At 34.3% G+C, this 17,981-nt stretch overlaps 1 protein-coding gene across 2 annotated transcripts in view; it reads right to left on the minus strand.

Moving 5' to 3' along the window:
• The window catches only part of Galnt13 (polypeptide N-acetylgalactosaminyltransferase 13), a 447,668-nt gene that overhangs the window by 181,257 nt on the left and 248,430 nt on the right, over positions 1–17,981 (minus strand). For both annotated transcript variants that reach the window (XM_051166208.1, XM_051166210.1), the window contains exon 6: positions 5,460–5,577. In XM_051166208.1, the coding sequence (XP_051022165.1) occupies positions 5,460–5,577 (118 nt within the window). The remainder of the gene's footprint in view (positions 1–5,459; positions 5,578–17,981) is intronic.

A 17,981-nucleotide genomic window follows, 5' to 3' on the forward strand; every position in this document is an offset into this window, starting at 1 on the left:
GAGACGATATATAATGACATTCTTAACCTTTCCTTCCCGGTACACTTTGTTTTGCTTTTTTAATAACGTCATTGAACTACCAAAGCTACACTGTAAATTTAAGATCTAGTAAGAATACCAAACCCATCTTTTTCTCATCTTCATGTGGGAGACAATATTCCTTATTTCCTTTTTTAAAATTTCTTCCTTTTTTATTTTTTTAATGTGTGTTGTAGCATGAATGTGTGCATGTGTGGCAACCGAATATGAGAGAGAGACAGAGAGACAGAGAGAGAGACGGTGACAAAGAGACAGAGAGAGACAGAGAGACACAGAGAGAGACAAGACAGAGAGAGAGACAAGACAGAGAGAGAGACAGACAGAGAGAGACAGAGACGGAGAAACAGAGAGAGAGAGAGAGAAAGAGAGACAGAGGGAGAGAGAGAGAGAGAGACAGAGACAGAGAGAGAGACAGAGAGAAAGAGAGAAAGGAGGAGGAGGGGTGGGTTGTATAGACTCAAGGTTGGTGTTAATAATTATCCTTCATTCCTCTTCCACTTAATTTATTGAAGTTACTATGTTTTACCAATCATACCTAGAGGTCAAAGACATGGCTAGTCTTACCAGCTAGCTGCCTCTGGTGCTTTTCCATCTCTGTGTGCCAGGGTTCGAACTGACAGGCTCTCATGCCCAAATTGTCATTTATGAGTGTTTATGGGGATCTTGCCCTCCTGCTTGCTCATATAAAAATTTAATCACCAAGAAATTTGTCCAGTTGCTGCATTGCATTTTTTATTGCTAAAAGCATGTGGATTTTATATCAGTCTCCACGAACATTTTCCCCACTGTGACCTCTCTGTCAAATTTTTAATAGTTCATTAGTTCCCAAATTTTTCCTTTGTTTTATCCTAAAACCAGGAAAGCAATCTGATTTTTGTTGAAATTTTTTCAAATCCATTCACTTGATCATTTCATTTTTCTTTTTACTGAATTTTAAACATTCAACCAATAGTGAATCACTGTGGTGAATTCTACTTAGATGTAATATTTATCATTTGAGAGATTAACAAAATCTTGTAAGGTATTTTAAATCCATGCTCACATGGGATATTGGTTTCTTGTGTAGTATTGTAGTGTCTTACAAGTACAGATAGTATAAATTCTAAGAAGATATTGTTTCCTTTTTTAATTATCTAGAAATATTTGTGTTGAATTGTACGTATTCCTATATAAACCTTTGATAGTATTCAGCAGCTGAGTTATTTGATGATAGAGTCCCACCTGAAAAACACTCCTTAAGCCTCACATATTTCTTTACCAGATGTAAGATTAATATGTTCATTTTCTACATGCTCTGACCTTTTTTTTTTTTTTTTTAAGAAAATTGCCCTTTTTATTAAGTTGCCTAGGACATTGTATAATGCCGAACTGTCCATACCATTCTTACACATATTTTATATAACTCAAGAATCCATCACTAGGTTTGGCATCTCTCCTGTTTCCACAAGCTTAGAAAGAAATTTAAATATTTATTAATTTTCATAAGGAAACAGATTTTTGTTTTCACTATGTTTATTTAAATTTTTACTTTTATAATTAATTCATCTCATCTTTCATCCTCATTATTTCTTTTCATGTGGGGAATTTGGGAGACACTTTATATATGTGTTGCATATTCAGGTACAGAAGGGCTTTTTATGTGCATTCTCTCATGGCCATATTTTAGAGATATGGTTATTATTAAATAATACTCAGGAATGATGTGCATTGCTCAAAGCTGCAAAGCTTATTACCATATTTCAAGAGATGCCTTCTATGATACAATTCACATGTGGGAACAAGTATACTCAAGAACATATTCATAATTTATTTTATATTTCTTTCAAACATATAAGTATTGCACTGTCTTTTCCGTTCTAAGGATGGACAAAGTAAAACCGTTCAGATTTGTTAACTTGTTCCTCCCTACACCCATAGATTGTACCAGAGCTAGGGTTTGGACCCAGGCTGCTTAACCTCAGATATGAACATCTAAGCATGATCCTATCATGGCTTGGAGGAAGGCATTCCCAGTCTTGCATTCTTAAACCTTCTTACTAAATCAAATCAACTGGTTCTGATTCAACATTTGGCAATCTATGTTCATTGTCACGCAAAAATTATTAGAATCTTAGAACTATTGTTCTTGTATTATTACTATTATTTTGTGTGCTATCAATCATGAAATCAAGGACTTTTAGTAGCAGTATATGTTATGTGACATGTTGATAAGACTAGCATTTGAAGACAGCAATTTTATAGTATTTCAGAATTGATTTTCATTTTATCACTTATTCCCCTTTTAGCCTTCCATCTATAAAATCTACAAATCCATAAACTCTGTAAAATCTCAACCTCTTAACACCTTCTAACAACTAACAGTTCCTTGTCCTCATACTTTCTGCAGTTAATTTATTAAACACTAATGATTAATACACTAACATAATTTATTTATCTTGTGTATTGTCACTCCCTTTATTAAGATATAAGTTCCCCAATATCATCAAGTTTTTCTACCATTGTTATATACTCAGTATTTATTGAATTCAATAAATGATGATTAAATTAGTTCATTTATGTTTATATATTACTTTTATGGTTTGTGTTATATCAGTGGCATGCACAATTTAGTGAAAGGAAAGATCTGAAACTAAATGTTTTCACTGGCATTAAGACCTTTAATACTATCAGCTCTTCAGTCTGGTACATTATAGCACCATGGCTAGGATGCAGTGTCAGAAAAAAACAACAGAGCTTGTACTTGCAGAATGATGGAATTTGATGGAATTAACGCTATTTCCAAATTAATAACAATACCAAAAGACATACCATTATACTATGGCAATGAGTTTTATTTTTTTACATCAAGATTATCCTGGAATGCTTTGACACTGCACTTAAATCTGCTGTTAGTAAGAGGTTAGAAGCAATTTTTCCTGTGAACAATCAATGGCTTTTATCTAATTTGCTAATCTCTAAGAGTTCCTACATCCAGGTGCCTGTAATCATCATAGGCAAAGTGATATCACCATAATCAAAAAGACAATTTGCAACACATTCTTTTGTTTTGTTTAAAATTTCCACAAGCATTTCCAGTATCATAATATATTTAAATTCTGAATATTCCCAGTGTTTTTATTTACAGTAGTAACTAAAAACTCCATAGATACAAAAACACTCAAATTTTACTATATAGTCACCTATTAACTGGAGTGAATTGGTTCCCTCACATGCATTTATCTAACACGCATAAAAGCAATATCACATATCTGTGAAGAACACATATGCATTTGTCTTATAGGAATGCTCTTCCTTTAGATTAAGAAAGCATCATGCCTTTTTAATTTTATACCCTCAACAATTGAGAAACTTAAGACATACCTACATGGTGAATATAGGTCTGCCATGTAACATATAACATAGCTATTGGATTCAAGGTCTTAGTATCAATCACAACATATTCTCCCAAGAAAAACCAGTACACAAATGAGAGGGGAACTTAAAGCAACAATAAGGGTTGAAACCTTTTAAAATATTCACTAGTCATCACTTTGTTTGGATAATATTTCTAAAATAGTCAATCACAGAAATCTGCTGTCATCTGCATGGCACCCTTCATACATGTGTAAGTTTGCCATACTTTCTGATCAGGCCATTGCTAATGATCTTATTAGTTATGTGGTTACCTTCAAACATATCACTCAGCCTTCCTCCCATGTGAGCTATGGGACCAAAGCAAGTGAGCTACTGGCAGATAAGTAAGCTTAATATGGCGACGGGCAATAAAAAGAAAAAGAAATAAGGTAAGCAAGTTTCAGCAATAACAGGATTGCTGTTCTTGGTGACTGTTGTCCTCAGCAATCCCAGCAAGTGTCCAGAGAGTTTCTGTGAATAAGAACTTACAGACTTTTATCATTTCCTCTAAGGGTAAGAATAAATTGCTTTTGTTCATTAATATTTTTTTCTTTCTTTTTAAATTTGGTTTTTTAAAAATATTTTTGGGAGGTTATTTCCTATTTCTGTCATTTTTAGGTTTCATGTTAACAAGATTAAGTCTCCAAATGGATTCAAAATTTCTTCGAAAATTTACGTAGACTTGATAGCAAGAATATAGTTCCAATCTTTTTTTGTTGACAAGTTACACATAGTATAAATACATGTAGAAATAATAAATCTATTTATGGTCATTATAGTCATCTGGCTTAGAGACATATGTAACACAAAAAGGCTGTTCTATTGCTTTGAAAACATCCCAGAATATCACAAACAAACTAAATTCTACATGAGAAAAAAATGTAACATAACCCAATAATTTAATGACCAACTTTAAAAAATCTTTTTAGATTTTTTTTATTTTTAGTTGATTTTATATTTATGTATGTATGTGCACCAAGTGTGCCTGGTGCGTTTACAGGTCACAAGAGGGTGACAGAGCTCAGGAACTAAAGTTATGGACCACAGTGAAACACTATGTGAGAACTGGCAACTAAACCAGGACCTTCTTATAGAATCTACAAAAATGGCAACTGCTTTTAACCATTGAGCCATATTACTAGTCTCCCAAGTTTTAACAATTTCGTACAGAACATCACACATATCTGTATTACTGGAAAACAAACTTACAATTTGAAGTTCAAATCTAATTTTCAACTAGTTACATAAGTGTGTACAGACTCAATTAATTTTACAACTGGTTTTATAAAATAAAAATAAATAACAATTATAACAATGTTTAAGTTTTTAAATTAAAATTCATGAAAGAATAACTAGTCTTTAAAATAATTCATTTTAAAATAATATGTGTGGTTAAAGGTAAAGTATTTGAAACATCTTTTCTACTTCTTAGAATAAAGACAAATCAGGGGCCTGTATTTCCAATTTTGCCAATAAAATATTAAATTATTTTTGTTATAAATTAGTTCTCAGTTATTATGTATGTGGAAATTCTCTTATTAAGTGAATTTTTATTTTTCAAATAAATTTGCAAACACTCACATCTATAGTTGCAAAACCAGTCATGCTTCTGTCAGGATTATCATAAGTTTTTGACCACAGTCAACCTGAAGCTTCCTTAAGAATAACTCATGCAGCACTTGCAATTCAGGTCACATAAACACTTCCAAGTATCAACTAAAAGACACAAGGCTGGTTTGTGGGTGAAATGCTTCAATCAGAAAATGAAGCCACTCCACTTCAACAAGTGAAAACCCTAATATATTTTGACTAAAAGTAAAATGCTTTGGAGAATGTAAAATTCCAAATTTAACAGTACAGTTTTCATGCAATAGGACTCTAATGATAGTTTTCATTACATATATATTAACCAAATGATCACTAAATTGAATCACTTAGAAAAAACTGACAATACATTATTGGTTGTGGTAGGTACATGCTACCGCATAGTATGTTCACAGCTTAAAAATAAAGAAAAATGCAATTACCCTAAAAGACATCTCAAGATTCTCTCCACCCCAGATATCCATTCCTGCATCGTAAGTTCCTATCTCTTCAAAGTAGTTTCTGTCAATAGAAAATAGGCCACCAGCCATAGTAGGGGTCCTAGTTGAAAACAAAACAAAAAGAAAAGAATGTTTTGATAACAATATGTGGAGTTCAGTGACACTACACCAAATAGTTTTTGACATCTTACATAATAAAATATTCCTCAAAAATTCAAGCTGTAAACACAATGTCAAGGTGTGAAAGCATTTAAAAATTTTAAATTGCATTTATATTTCACACATTTTGCAAAACTCCATTATTTTACTTTGGTTTATTATAGGTGATAAAACAGAAACACAGAAGGAACACTGCCCAGCTAAATCTGTGGTTTCTACAATCCCCAAGGCAGAGCAAAGAGAAGGTCCTGCCTTTTACATGGTCCTTAAAGTGATCACCTCATCTCAGATACACCAGTTGTGATTTTGGCCAGAGAATTACAAATCACTTTAATATGAACTCCAGGAAACTGAGAATGCACCTTTTTTATGAAAAAAATGTATCTCAACACAAAAGTACAATCCACTATGACAGTGTTTGTAGAAAGCATCTAATGTTATTTACAAAAGTATTTTAAGCAAAGTAGGTAAGTAGATTTATATCATTACTTATTATTGATTAGCTAATTTAAAATATAAATTATTTGTTTAAATCTAGAGATTAAACATGCATCTTATATACTATTCAGGGATTTAGAAGGATTTTTACATAGATTCTACACTTTTAGGCGAACAGATAACCTTGTATTTTGTTCCCATACTCACAAATTCTCTATAAGAAATAAAATATCAAATCTGACCAGGGAAACATGCAGGTTACTTGCAGATAGTCACCCATCCTTCCTGTCCTCTTAATCCAATCCCCGAGTTTTATCCTTAGCTCTGCAGCAGATTACCTGCCAGTACCTCTCCTCACTCTTTCCACCCATTCGCAAGGGATCACAAAGGTTTTTTTCCTCCTCACTAATCTCCCTTCACTCATGACTTTATTTCAGCCCCAAATCCAGCTGGCACTCCCTGGGAACCAGAAGCCTCTCTAGCTGTAGAATTACTTAAGCTAACAGAAGATCTTCGCCTCTTTTTCAGCTCCTCCAAATCCAATCCCCAAGCCTAATTCCACGAATTTTGGAGTAGACCATCTGCTTTAGCTTCCCTTCAACCTTTCCCTCCGTGTCCAGATCTAGCAGATCCTTTAGGAACATCCTGATTTCTTTCCTCCTAAGCTCATTCTCATTAGTAAGCATAGGCTGCTAATACCTAGAGATAGACTTTATGGGTAAAGCCCAGTGACCACATATAGCAGGAGCTCAAAAGAATTTTCTACCAGGCAACACACAGATTTCACACTCTTCTAATAACCAGAGAAGGAACAAAACAAAACAAAACAAAAACCAAGAAACAAAATACCACCCAAAAAAGACAAGAACAGATATCAACAATTACAATAACAATATTCCCAAACCAAGATAACTCTACTCTAGCATAAAAATACAACCAGAAAAATATGCTTCTAGGAGAACCCAGTAACCCTAGCACAGTAGGCTCAAAAAATAACTTTTTAAATAAATTTGTAAGACTACAGAAAGATTAGAAGAAAGTTAATAAAATAGTTCCATACCTGAAACTGGAAAAAGAATCAATAAATAAAACCTAAATTGAGGGAAATCTGGTAATGTAGGAACTCAAAAGGGAACCTTAGAGGCAAGCCTCAATAACAGAATACAAGTGATGAAAGACAGAATCTCAGACATTAAGACACACTACAAGACATGAACACATACATCAAAAAATGTTAAATCTAAAAGCATCTTATGAAAATTACCCAAGAAAACTGAAATAATTTGAAACAGCAAATCTCAGAATAATAGGAAAAGAGAAAGAAAAGAAACCCAGATGAAAGGCACAGAAAAATATTTTCAACACTTATCAAGGTACAAGAATCATACAGAACACCAAATAGATTGGGTGAAAAAAGAATGCTGCCTCATTACAAAAAATAAAAGACTAAACATACAGAAAAACAATAATATGAGCAGCAACAAAGGAAAAAGACAAGGTAACTTATAAAGACAGACTTATTAGAATAATGTAAAACATCTCGATGGAGAGTTTAAAAGGCAGATGGACATGTGCAGATGTTCTACAGATTATGAAACCTCCAATGCCAGCTCAACTATACCCATCAATTTGTCATCATAATAGGTAAGAAATTAAGACATTGCATATTAAAAAAAGATTTAAACAATATCTATCTACATACATTTAGAGGTTAACCACATACAGGGAAACACAAGGAATAAACAATAAAATCCAAGCATGTGAAACATACACACACACACACACACACACACACACACACACACACCGCTATTACCACCACACAACCATAACAACAACAAATTAACATGAGTCAACATCACTGTTCATTGATAACTCTCAACATCAGTGGTCTCAATTTCCAAATAAAAAGACATAAACTAACAGATGCCTGTAAAAGTCGATCCATGTATCTGCTCCACCAAAAACAAACAAACAGACAACAACAACAACAACAACAACAACAACAAAAACCATCTTACCATCAAGCATAAACTTCATCTCATGGTAAAAGAATGGAAAAAGATATTCCAAACAAATGAGCTTAAAAAAAAAAAAAAAAAAAAAAAAAAAAAGGCTAGTGTAGCCATTTTAATATTTGACAAAATAGGATTCAAACCAAAACTAATCAGAAAAGAGAGGGAAAGATGCTACACCAAAAGAAAAATCCAACAAGAGGACATTGCAATGCTCAGAAACCTTACAAGCTCATGGAAACTGAACCACTCTGTACTGAATGAAACTTGAACAATATTGAAATTGAGAGAATATTGAAAGCCTTTCTTGAATTGAATGAAAATGAATACACAACATACCCAAACTTGTGGGACATAGTGAAGGCAAGTTCAGAACACCAAGTATCTACTTCAAAAAAAACTGAAAAGATTCATAATAGCAACTCAATAACACACCTATATGCTCAGAACAACACAAAAAGAGAAGAAATTATACACCAAAAGAAGTAGGCAGATTAAACAATCACTGTCAGAGCTGAACTCAATAAACTAGAAAGAAAAAGCCAATACAAGGAACAAATAGCTTGTTTTTTGAAAAAAGTCAACAAGATTGTCAAACTCTTACCAAATTAATTAAAAGGCAAAGAAAGAAGATCCAAGTCAATAAAATTGGAGAGGAAAAGGAAGGCATAACAACAGACACCAAGGAAATCTTGAGACTAATAAGGACATAATTTAAAAACCTCTACTCAACCAGATTATAAAATCAAAAAAGCCTAATTTTTATATATAATATTTGTCACAGTTAAATCAAAATAAGATAAACAATTTAATCAGATCTATAACACTCAGTGAAATTAAGGCATCCATTAAAAGCCTTCCCCCCCCAAAAAAAATTAAAAAAATAAAAATAAAAGCCTTCCCACCAAAAAAGCTAGAGGAAAATAATTTTAGTACTTAATTCTACCAGACACTAAAAGAAGCATGAGCACCAACATTCCTAATATTATTTCACAAAATAGAAAAAGAAGAAACATCATATGATTTGCTTTTGGAGGACATAGTTACTCTGATACCTGAACCCCAAACCACATGAAGACAGAACAGAGGCAGAATTATAGATGAAATTTTCTTATGATCATAGATGAAAACATTGTCAATAAAATACTAGCAAACTGAATACAAAGCACATCAATATCATCTCTATGATCAAATAGGATCCATCCCAGAAATGAGAGATGGTTCAACATATATGAATCAAAAATATAATCCACCATATAAACAAATTTAAGATTAAAAGATTAAAATCACATGATCATCTCATTAGATGCCTTTGACCAAACACAACACCCCTTCATGATAAAGGTCCTGGAGAAATAAGGGTTAAAACGGACACACCTCAACATCATAAAGGTAGTTTACAGCAAGCCCAAGACAGCATCAACTTACAGGGAGAGAAAGTTAATGCAATTCCATTAAAATCAGAAACACTGCCCACTCTCTATATACTTATTTAATATAGTACTTGAAGTTGTTGCTACAGCAATTGAACAGGTGAATGAGATCAAGGTGATACAAATTGTAAGTGAAGAAATCAAGAAGTCAAAGTGTCTTTATTTGAAGATGATATGATAGTGTGTGTGTGTGTGTGTGAGAGAGAGAGAGAGAGAGAGGGGAGAGAGAGAGAGAGAGAGAGAGAGAGAGAGAGAGAGAGAGAGAGAGAGAGAGTCCTTAAAAATCCCACAAGAATCTTCTAAAGGTGATAAACATTTTCAACAAAGTAGCTGGATATGAAATTAATTCACAAAACTCAGTCACCTTCCCATGGACAACTGGTAAAAAGGACTGAGAAAGAAATCAAGGAAACACCTTTCACAATTGCCTCAAATAATATAAAATATATCGAAGTAATTTTAACCAAGCAAGTTGAAAACTTGTATGATAAAACCTTAAGACACTCAAGAAGAAGAAATAGAAGATATCAAAAGATAGAAAGATCTCTTATGTTCACGGATCAGTGTTATTAATATAATAAAAATGGCCCGAAAACTACAGCAATCCTGAATAATATATGCTCTGATGGAGGTGTCACCGCCCCTGATTCAAGGCAGTAAATCAGAAGTATAGTTATAAAAGACAGCATGGTATTTGGTGCCCAAAAAGAGAAAAGTTCATCAGTGGAAGCAAATTGAAGACTGACACCTATAGACATGTGATATTTAATAAAGAGTCTAGAAACACACAGTGGGGAAAAAAAGACAGCATCTTTAACAAATGACGGCAGGCAAACTGGATGTCTGCACGTAGAAGTATCAAAGTATGTCCATCTTTACTATCTTCCAGAAAATTCTATTCCAAATGGGCCAAATACCTCAACATAAAACCAGACACACTAAGTCTCTTGGAATATATATTGGGTAATAGACTTGACTCACTGGTACAGAAAGACTCATAAAACAGAGCAGCATTAACACAGGAACTGAGATCAGCAATCAATAATAAATTCACTTCAAAACTGAAAAGCTTCTACACAGCAAATCATACCATTATTCAGACAAAGCGGCAGTCTACAGAATTAGAAAAGATTTTTTCCAACTCCATATCTTATAAAGTGTTAATTTCCAAATTACATAAAGAACTAAATAAGCTAGATAAAGAAAATAGATAACCCAACTGGAAAAGGGGACAGGGAGCTAAACAGAATTCTAAATAGAAGGAAAAAATAGTGAGGAAACACTAAAAGAAATATTCCACTTTTTTAGTCATCAAGGAAATGTAAATCAAAGCTTTTTCGTGATTTTATCTAACACCTTTCAGAATGACATAGATAAATAAAGCAAATGACAGCTCATGCTGGAGAGGATGTGGAGTAAGAGGAATAGTCATCCATGCTAATGGGAGAGCAATCTAGTACAGCACTATGGAAGGCAGTGTGGTGGTTCCTCAGGAAGGTTGAAACCAATCTACCCTAAGAACCAGGCATAGCACTCTTTTTTAATATAATTTATTAATTTATTCATATTATATCTAAATTGTTATCCCATTCCTTGTATCCTCCCATTCCTCCCTCCCTCCAATTTTCCCCTTATTCTCCTCCCCTATGACTGTGACTGAGGGGGACCTCCTCCCTCTGTATATGCACTCTTAAACATACACCCAAGGGAAGCTTCATTGTACCACAGAAACACTTGCTCCGCCAAATTTATTGATGCTCTATCCAGATCATCCAGAAATTGGAAACAACCTAAAAGTCCCCAACAGAAGAATGGGTTAAAAGAATGGAGTGTCATTCATCTGTGAAAAGAAGACTGTAAAATTGACACTTGGGTCAGATGGAACTAGAGGGAAGCCAGACCCAGAAAACAAACGCATTATGTGTTTATTTATCTGTGGATACTATTAGGTCAATAAAAAAAAGCAAGCTACAATCTGTAGAACCACAGAGGTTAGGAATAGAGTAAGAAACTAGGGAAGGACAATTTTGCTGGAATAAGGAGAATACTTAGGGACAAAGAAGTGAGGAGGAAGAGGTCAAGGAATGTTTAGGGGGATGAAAATAGTTAAGGAGAGCAAAGTTAAGAGCCATTTGAGGGGTAGCATCAATGGAAACCTAGAAGAGTAAAACTTCCTAAAGAGAGAGAGAGAGAGAGAGAGAGAGAGAGAGAGAGAGAGAGAGAGAGAGAGAGAAACATGATCTAACTAAATCGCCAAATAATGAAGAATACAGATCCCCTATTAGCCATCTTATGTCTCCAAGTAAAGCTTCCAATACCAGGATTGGGTAACATATAATTGAGTCACAAGGGGATCATATGAGAACACCAAACATCCCATGCAGTTGCCAAGACTACTGGTTGCTCCCCACCAACTGCTAGTAAGGTCTCACTGCTGAGTATAGCACTAACAAAAATGGAGAATATAAGCTCATGCCTACAAGAAGCCTTTACCCCTATTTTCTAGTGTTTTTGGTACAGAAAAGTACTCTGCATGCTATCAAAGGAGAAATGTAAACCCCAACCCTGACACAGACCCTTGGATCAACAATGATGTCCAGCCTACAAGTTTTTCCAGGGCAACAGTAGCACAAAATTTGTGGAACTGACTAGCCAATATCCAATTTAGTTAAAGCCTACTCCAGGAGATAGAAGTCTTACCCTACAATGCTAGGGTGACCAAGACCAGAGACTAGGTAGCCCAAGGACCTAGGGTAAAACCAAATATTACTGTTCTAGGGGGAATAAAAGACCACAATAAAATAACTACTAACGACAACCTCCTCTACTCATAGATCAGTGCCTTGCTCAGCCACCATCACAGAAGCTTCCTCCTGCAGCATGTGGGGAAAAATACAAAGGACCACAGTGAGACATTATGCAGAGAGTGAGAGAAGTTAGAACTCTAAGCCCTAAGTGTAAGTCTCCATCAAATTCCTCCTCTAGCCTTCAGGGAACCCCATGGAAGGAGAGACAAATGTACAAGAGGCCAAGAGGGTGGAGGACCCCAAGAATGCAAAGCCTTCTAAGTCAACAGGATCAAACTTTTTATGAACGCAGAGAGATTGAGGCTGCATGCACAGGGATTGTATGTGTCTGCACCAGAGTGGCCCTAGAGCTGAAAGGAGAAATGGAACTATACTCCTTCCCTAACCCACAGTCAATTTCCAATTTATAACTCTTTACAAGTGAAAACTTAGTTTCCTACAATGGAGTCTCACTGAGGAAGTTCATGTCCAGCAGTAGACAGACAAACAACAAAAGAACTCCATGGCATCTTTGGAGGTTCCTTGTCTCACAATACCATATCAGGGCTTTCCTCCTCCTTCCTTCCTTCCTTCCTTCCTTCCTTCCTTCCTTCCTTCCTTCCTTCCTTCCTTCCTTTCTCTCTCTCTGTATTCTTCCTTTCTCTCTTTCTTAATCTTATTTTTATTTTATTTTACTTATATATTTTTTTATTCTTTGTTATTACCCAAGTCTTCTGACTATATAATATGACTTCTAGCTAAGTGTTTTAATGGATTCCTGAGTTTTAAACAAATGAGTCTCTGTTTCTTCTGCCTCTTATTGGGTACTTTTCCTTCTATTTCTTTGTTTTGTCTAATTTTCATGTGTTATTTTTGTTTTATCTGATTATATAATACTTTTAAAAAATTTTATTATAGAAAAAACCTAACAGTTTCTAAAAGTTTAATTGATTTTAGTTTCTTAATAAAGACACTGGTTCATGTATAAACTGTATCTTTGTTTTTGGGAATGGGAAACAAATATACTAAGACAAAATTTGCCTATTCCAAATAGAACTATAGTGGCAATGAAGTTTCAATGTTACCGGAGCATAGTAGCTCCAGCCTCTACTTCACATTAACAAAAATCAGTTATTTCTTTTAATATTTAGTTAATTTGAGGCATGTTTGCAGTTTGTCACTCAGGAAGACCCGGAATTCACAATCCGGTCTCCTAGTGTTCAGATAACAGACATGGGCCATTACACCTAGCTATCTGGTATTTTTCAGAGATAATTCTCATGCTTGGTTACTATCCATCATAAACTGGGTCACACGGACATGAGATGGGTACCAAGTGGTACTGTGGAGAGCATCCTGCTCATTCTAGTGCTGTGCTGAAGAAGAGAAGTAATGAACAAGTAATTTAGAATCGTAATGTACAAGTTTATTTTGTGAGATTTTTAAGAACCAACAAAATTCATTGTTTTATAGAATTTATCTAAACCTCTGTTAAAAATGGCACTAATGTATTCTAATTAAATAGAGTTGTTTGTTGAACTGCCTAATAATGCTGTAGATGAACATTAACCATCTTGCATAACTATTTCCCTAGTGTTCTCAAAGTTTTATGCTCAGGAAATAGATTGTACGTTGGCTGAGGCAGTTCAGCTTGGTGGCTACAAAGCTATTTTATTTCATCTACTCTTGTTGGGTTCTAATCACGTATAGTATCATTGTCCTTCTGAGATGCAATGTGGAACCCTAACAAAGTTAAACAGATGGTAATTATGAAGTGGATATAATTTCACCTAACTGGGCCTTGGGAACCGTATGATAATAACTACACAGATATTATAGAAATACAGGGTACATTTCATACAATTACTCACAAAAAATTTGGGCAAATAATGTATCATAATGCAAACAATTGCTTGAGAAGCTTAAGTGATGCATTTTTAGTGATCAGTTCAGAGGTCATCTAATTAGCTTCTTCTTGTCAAAATACTAATGCATTTTAAGTATGTGTATTAAATTTCATCTTATAGTTGGTCATCATTCCTATAATTGTGTAAGAATACAGTATAAACTGTATATAATGATAAACCCAGTTATTTACACTTACATTAGAATAGTAGAAAACAACAGCATAACAATTCTTAAAATTCATTTTATTTTTTCTGAATAGAGAAGCTTTCAGGTGGATTTAATTTATATTTGGATTATTTATTAGTTTGTTTAAATAGTTCTACTTATAATATTAAGTGACCATGAACATTGCTCATGTTTAGCATGCTCATTCTATGTTGATTGTTTTATAATATCAGAAATGAGCAAGGTATTCAAGGATGTGCACTCTCAGTGTTCAGGGCCTAGAAAATGAAGTCTGGATTGGTATTGAATTAGCTGAAACTGTTTACTTTGCAAGGTTTTTCTGATACCACCAACCAAAGCCATCAATATAGTCCAGTAACTCTAAATACTCCAAATTGTATACATAGGTGAAGAAAACCTGAAATGTTAGAGCAAAGAGGACAGTGTCCAGAACTCAATAAACTACTAACAAGGCTAATGCTTGCTCACATTGTTATTTAATAATAATTTTTATCTTCTCTTGGTAGTTAAGGTTCCTGAGTTAATCTGTAATCTCATATTAATACTCTCTCCTGGGGAGAGATTTTTTTTCTTCATCCTCCTATCTCATCTACAATATTCTGCCACCTCTGAGACGTACTGGTTGTGTGCCCTCATTTTGAATAAGACAGTTCTTTCTTTCTTGTAATGTGCCAGAGTAAATTTGTAATATACTTCTTCCAACTTAGATACAAAGACCCAGCGAATACCCGTAAAAATAGTGAGATGAACAAACTGGTTGCTAAAGTCCAAGCTATAGATTTTCAACTTGATACAGAAACTATTTGTTTGTATGTACATGTCCATCTGTCCTATTTTCAAATGATTTTTTAAAAGCTGGATTCCTTTTAATTATCTAGGAGTTCATGCAATGCACACAACTCAGAGTCCCCCAGGTATTAAATGCAAGCTCTCTCAGGCTCTCCCTGAATATTTTTATTGGATCTTCCCCATACTCCTCCATTCTCTCTTATTTCACAAGAAAATAAATATCCTTTTCTCTTATAGGTTAAAATTCATGTCATGACCTCAGCTAGCTCTCCTGACTACAGCTGGCTGCTTTTTCATCTCTTGTTGAATTTATGTTTTATGCCTTGGATATCTGGATTGTCCTCTTGAGCTTACAAAGCTGCTCAGTTGAAGCCTATAGTGAACCAAAATAATCCTCACTCCATCTCAGGACACTTTCATGTGAGGGAAGTACATCCCCTATGGCTTTGCTGGAGACCATATTCAAGGAATGCTTCCTGCAGACTCCCAGGATTCCTTTTCACCTCCTAGGTGAAGCTGGATCTGTCTCCCATTACTGCAATGAGTTCTTTCTGAAGGGATCCCCATTGATTTTGAGCTCAGGCAGCCTGTCTTTAACTGCTTCCTCTGAAAGGATTTAGCACAGTTCATCAGCCTACCTGCTTGAATATCTTTCCATTGCTGGCTTTCTTGCATTTTCTACAAAGGCTTTTGCTTGTACTGTTTTTAGAATTCTTACTGAGAGGCTTTCCACTTCCTTATCTTGATGCTGTTTGATTGTGGACAAGTGATTAAATTAGCATATGTCACTTGTGTAAAACATGGCATTACAGGTTCTGTCTGCGTATTCATTTAATAACTGTCATGCCTTGTTTGATCTCTCGACTTCCAAGGGTCTCCCTGAGTGCTGTTCTCCTTCCGTGTGCTTTAGTTTGGTCATTCATCAGTTTCTTTCGGTGGTGAGTCTGACTCCTACTCTGTTTTTGCACTTCTCCCCTTGCACTATGTGCATCATTCTAATTAATCATTATGTCTCCTTCAAAGAACTCCTTTACACTAATACAATGTAAGAATAAGTTTTAGAATTTTAAGTTTATATCTGCTTTAATAATGTGTCTCAATGCCTCATCCAACCTGAATACATAGGGAGGTACCTAGTCTTACTCCAACTTTATGATGTCATGTTTGTATCATGTCCATGCCCTTTTCTGAGGATAAATAGAAGAGGAGTGGGGGAGAAGGGGAGTGGAGGTCCAGAAAGGAGTACTGGGAAAAGAGGAGGGAGGGAGATTCCAAAATCTCTCTTTGAAATATAATATATGAGAGAGTAGTAAATAAACTAAAAATAAGGATAAATGCTAATGCAGAGTATTTTAAGCACATTTCAGTTGTACAAAGGTGGGGTAAGAGGGGCAGAATCCTTCAAGTGTTTTATTTTATTAAATCATTAAATACAACAGCCTCATTTGATTTACTACTTCACACTGTCGGAAATCAGATGAAAACTAAATGTGTCTCCTTTTCTTTTTCATTGTACAGTGCACACAGAAGAAAAAGAGTGAGCAAAGACACTGACTGGTGTTAAATGTTGGATGTTAAAAGTCTTATAGACAAAGCAAATTCTGTGGAATATTTCATAGCACAAAAATCATCTGAGCATGGGTTTGGATATAGTTGCATTTGGCTCTGAAGAATACATTGCTAATTTTAGAAGGGTTGATACTGGCCTAGACACTGGGCAAAGAAATATACTCAATCCTTAGAGGGTGGAAAACACAATTCTAGTGCTTTATTAGAGGCTGAAAAATAAGTTCTGGATGTTGTGTGCAAAACTCTGTTATTAATGGGTAAAGAAACCATTTCCTAACAAATCTGAAACTTGAGAATTAAATATTAAAGACCTCACTTCCAACACAGGCAAATCATGTCTTTCCTCTTTCTTTATTTTTGTAATACTCATACCTGATATCCTAAACTTCAAGAGGATCCTTAGTATTTGGTGCAAAGGGGTTTTTATTATTTCTGCTACCCTTCCTTTCATTTCGTAGTAAAAAGTATCAATATAAGCAACAGGGCTAACTGAAATTAGTTGACTTTGATAAATATGGCAGCATTAATCAATGGCTAAATCTCAGACGGTTTCGTGAATCGCATTGAAAATTTTGTATATTGCCCTGTTTATTATCAACTCAACAGATTGTAATAAAAAGTCTTACAAAATGTCCTATAACCAGAGGTAAATATTAAAATGTAAACACAACCTTTCCATAAAGAATATAGCTTCAAAGAGTCTATTTAAGGTGAAATTCTTGCAGTTTTTTCAAACCACATATATTAGATTTGAAGATAAGGATGAAATAATGGGAACAGTTTAAGAGTTAATATTCAACGGTCAACATTTTCTTTCAAAATATTTATTCTGCTTTAATTCTTGACATTTTCTGTGCTTTTGTTTTGATCATAAGGATATATTATATATTAATCCACATCTACTCCTATTTTTTCAAAATTTAAAGAATATTTTAGAGCAACTGAAAAGTATCTACTCAAGATACAATGGGCTAAAATATTCATTATATTAAATAAAATAATATTTTCTCCATAGATGTTTTTACAAATAAAATATGTACTTTTCATTGATTACATTAAAGAGGAAAGAAACTAGAATAATAAATGGCTTGAAGGGTATGAATCACAAAACTAGTAAGAGATAACAAGTAGAGTTTTGAAGAAATTGGTAAAAATCAGAGTGTAATAGAAAGATTGAAGCTGTAATTCAGGGACAATACGTTTGTCTACCAAGCACAACGC

The sequence above is a fragment of the Acomys russatus genome, chromosome 24 (genome assembly GCF_903995435.1).
Source record: "Acomys russatus chromosome 24, mAcoRus1.1, whole genome shotgun sequence".
NCBI lineage: Eukaryota > Metazoa > Chordata > Mammalia > Rodentia > Muridae > Acomys > Acomys russatus.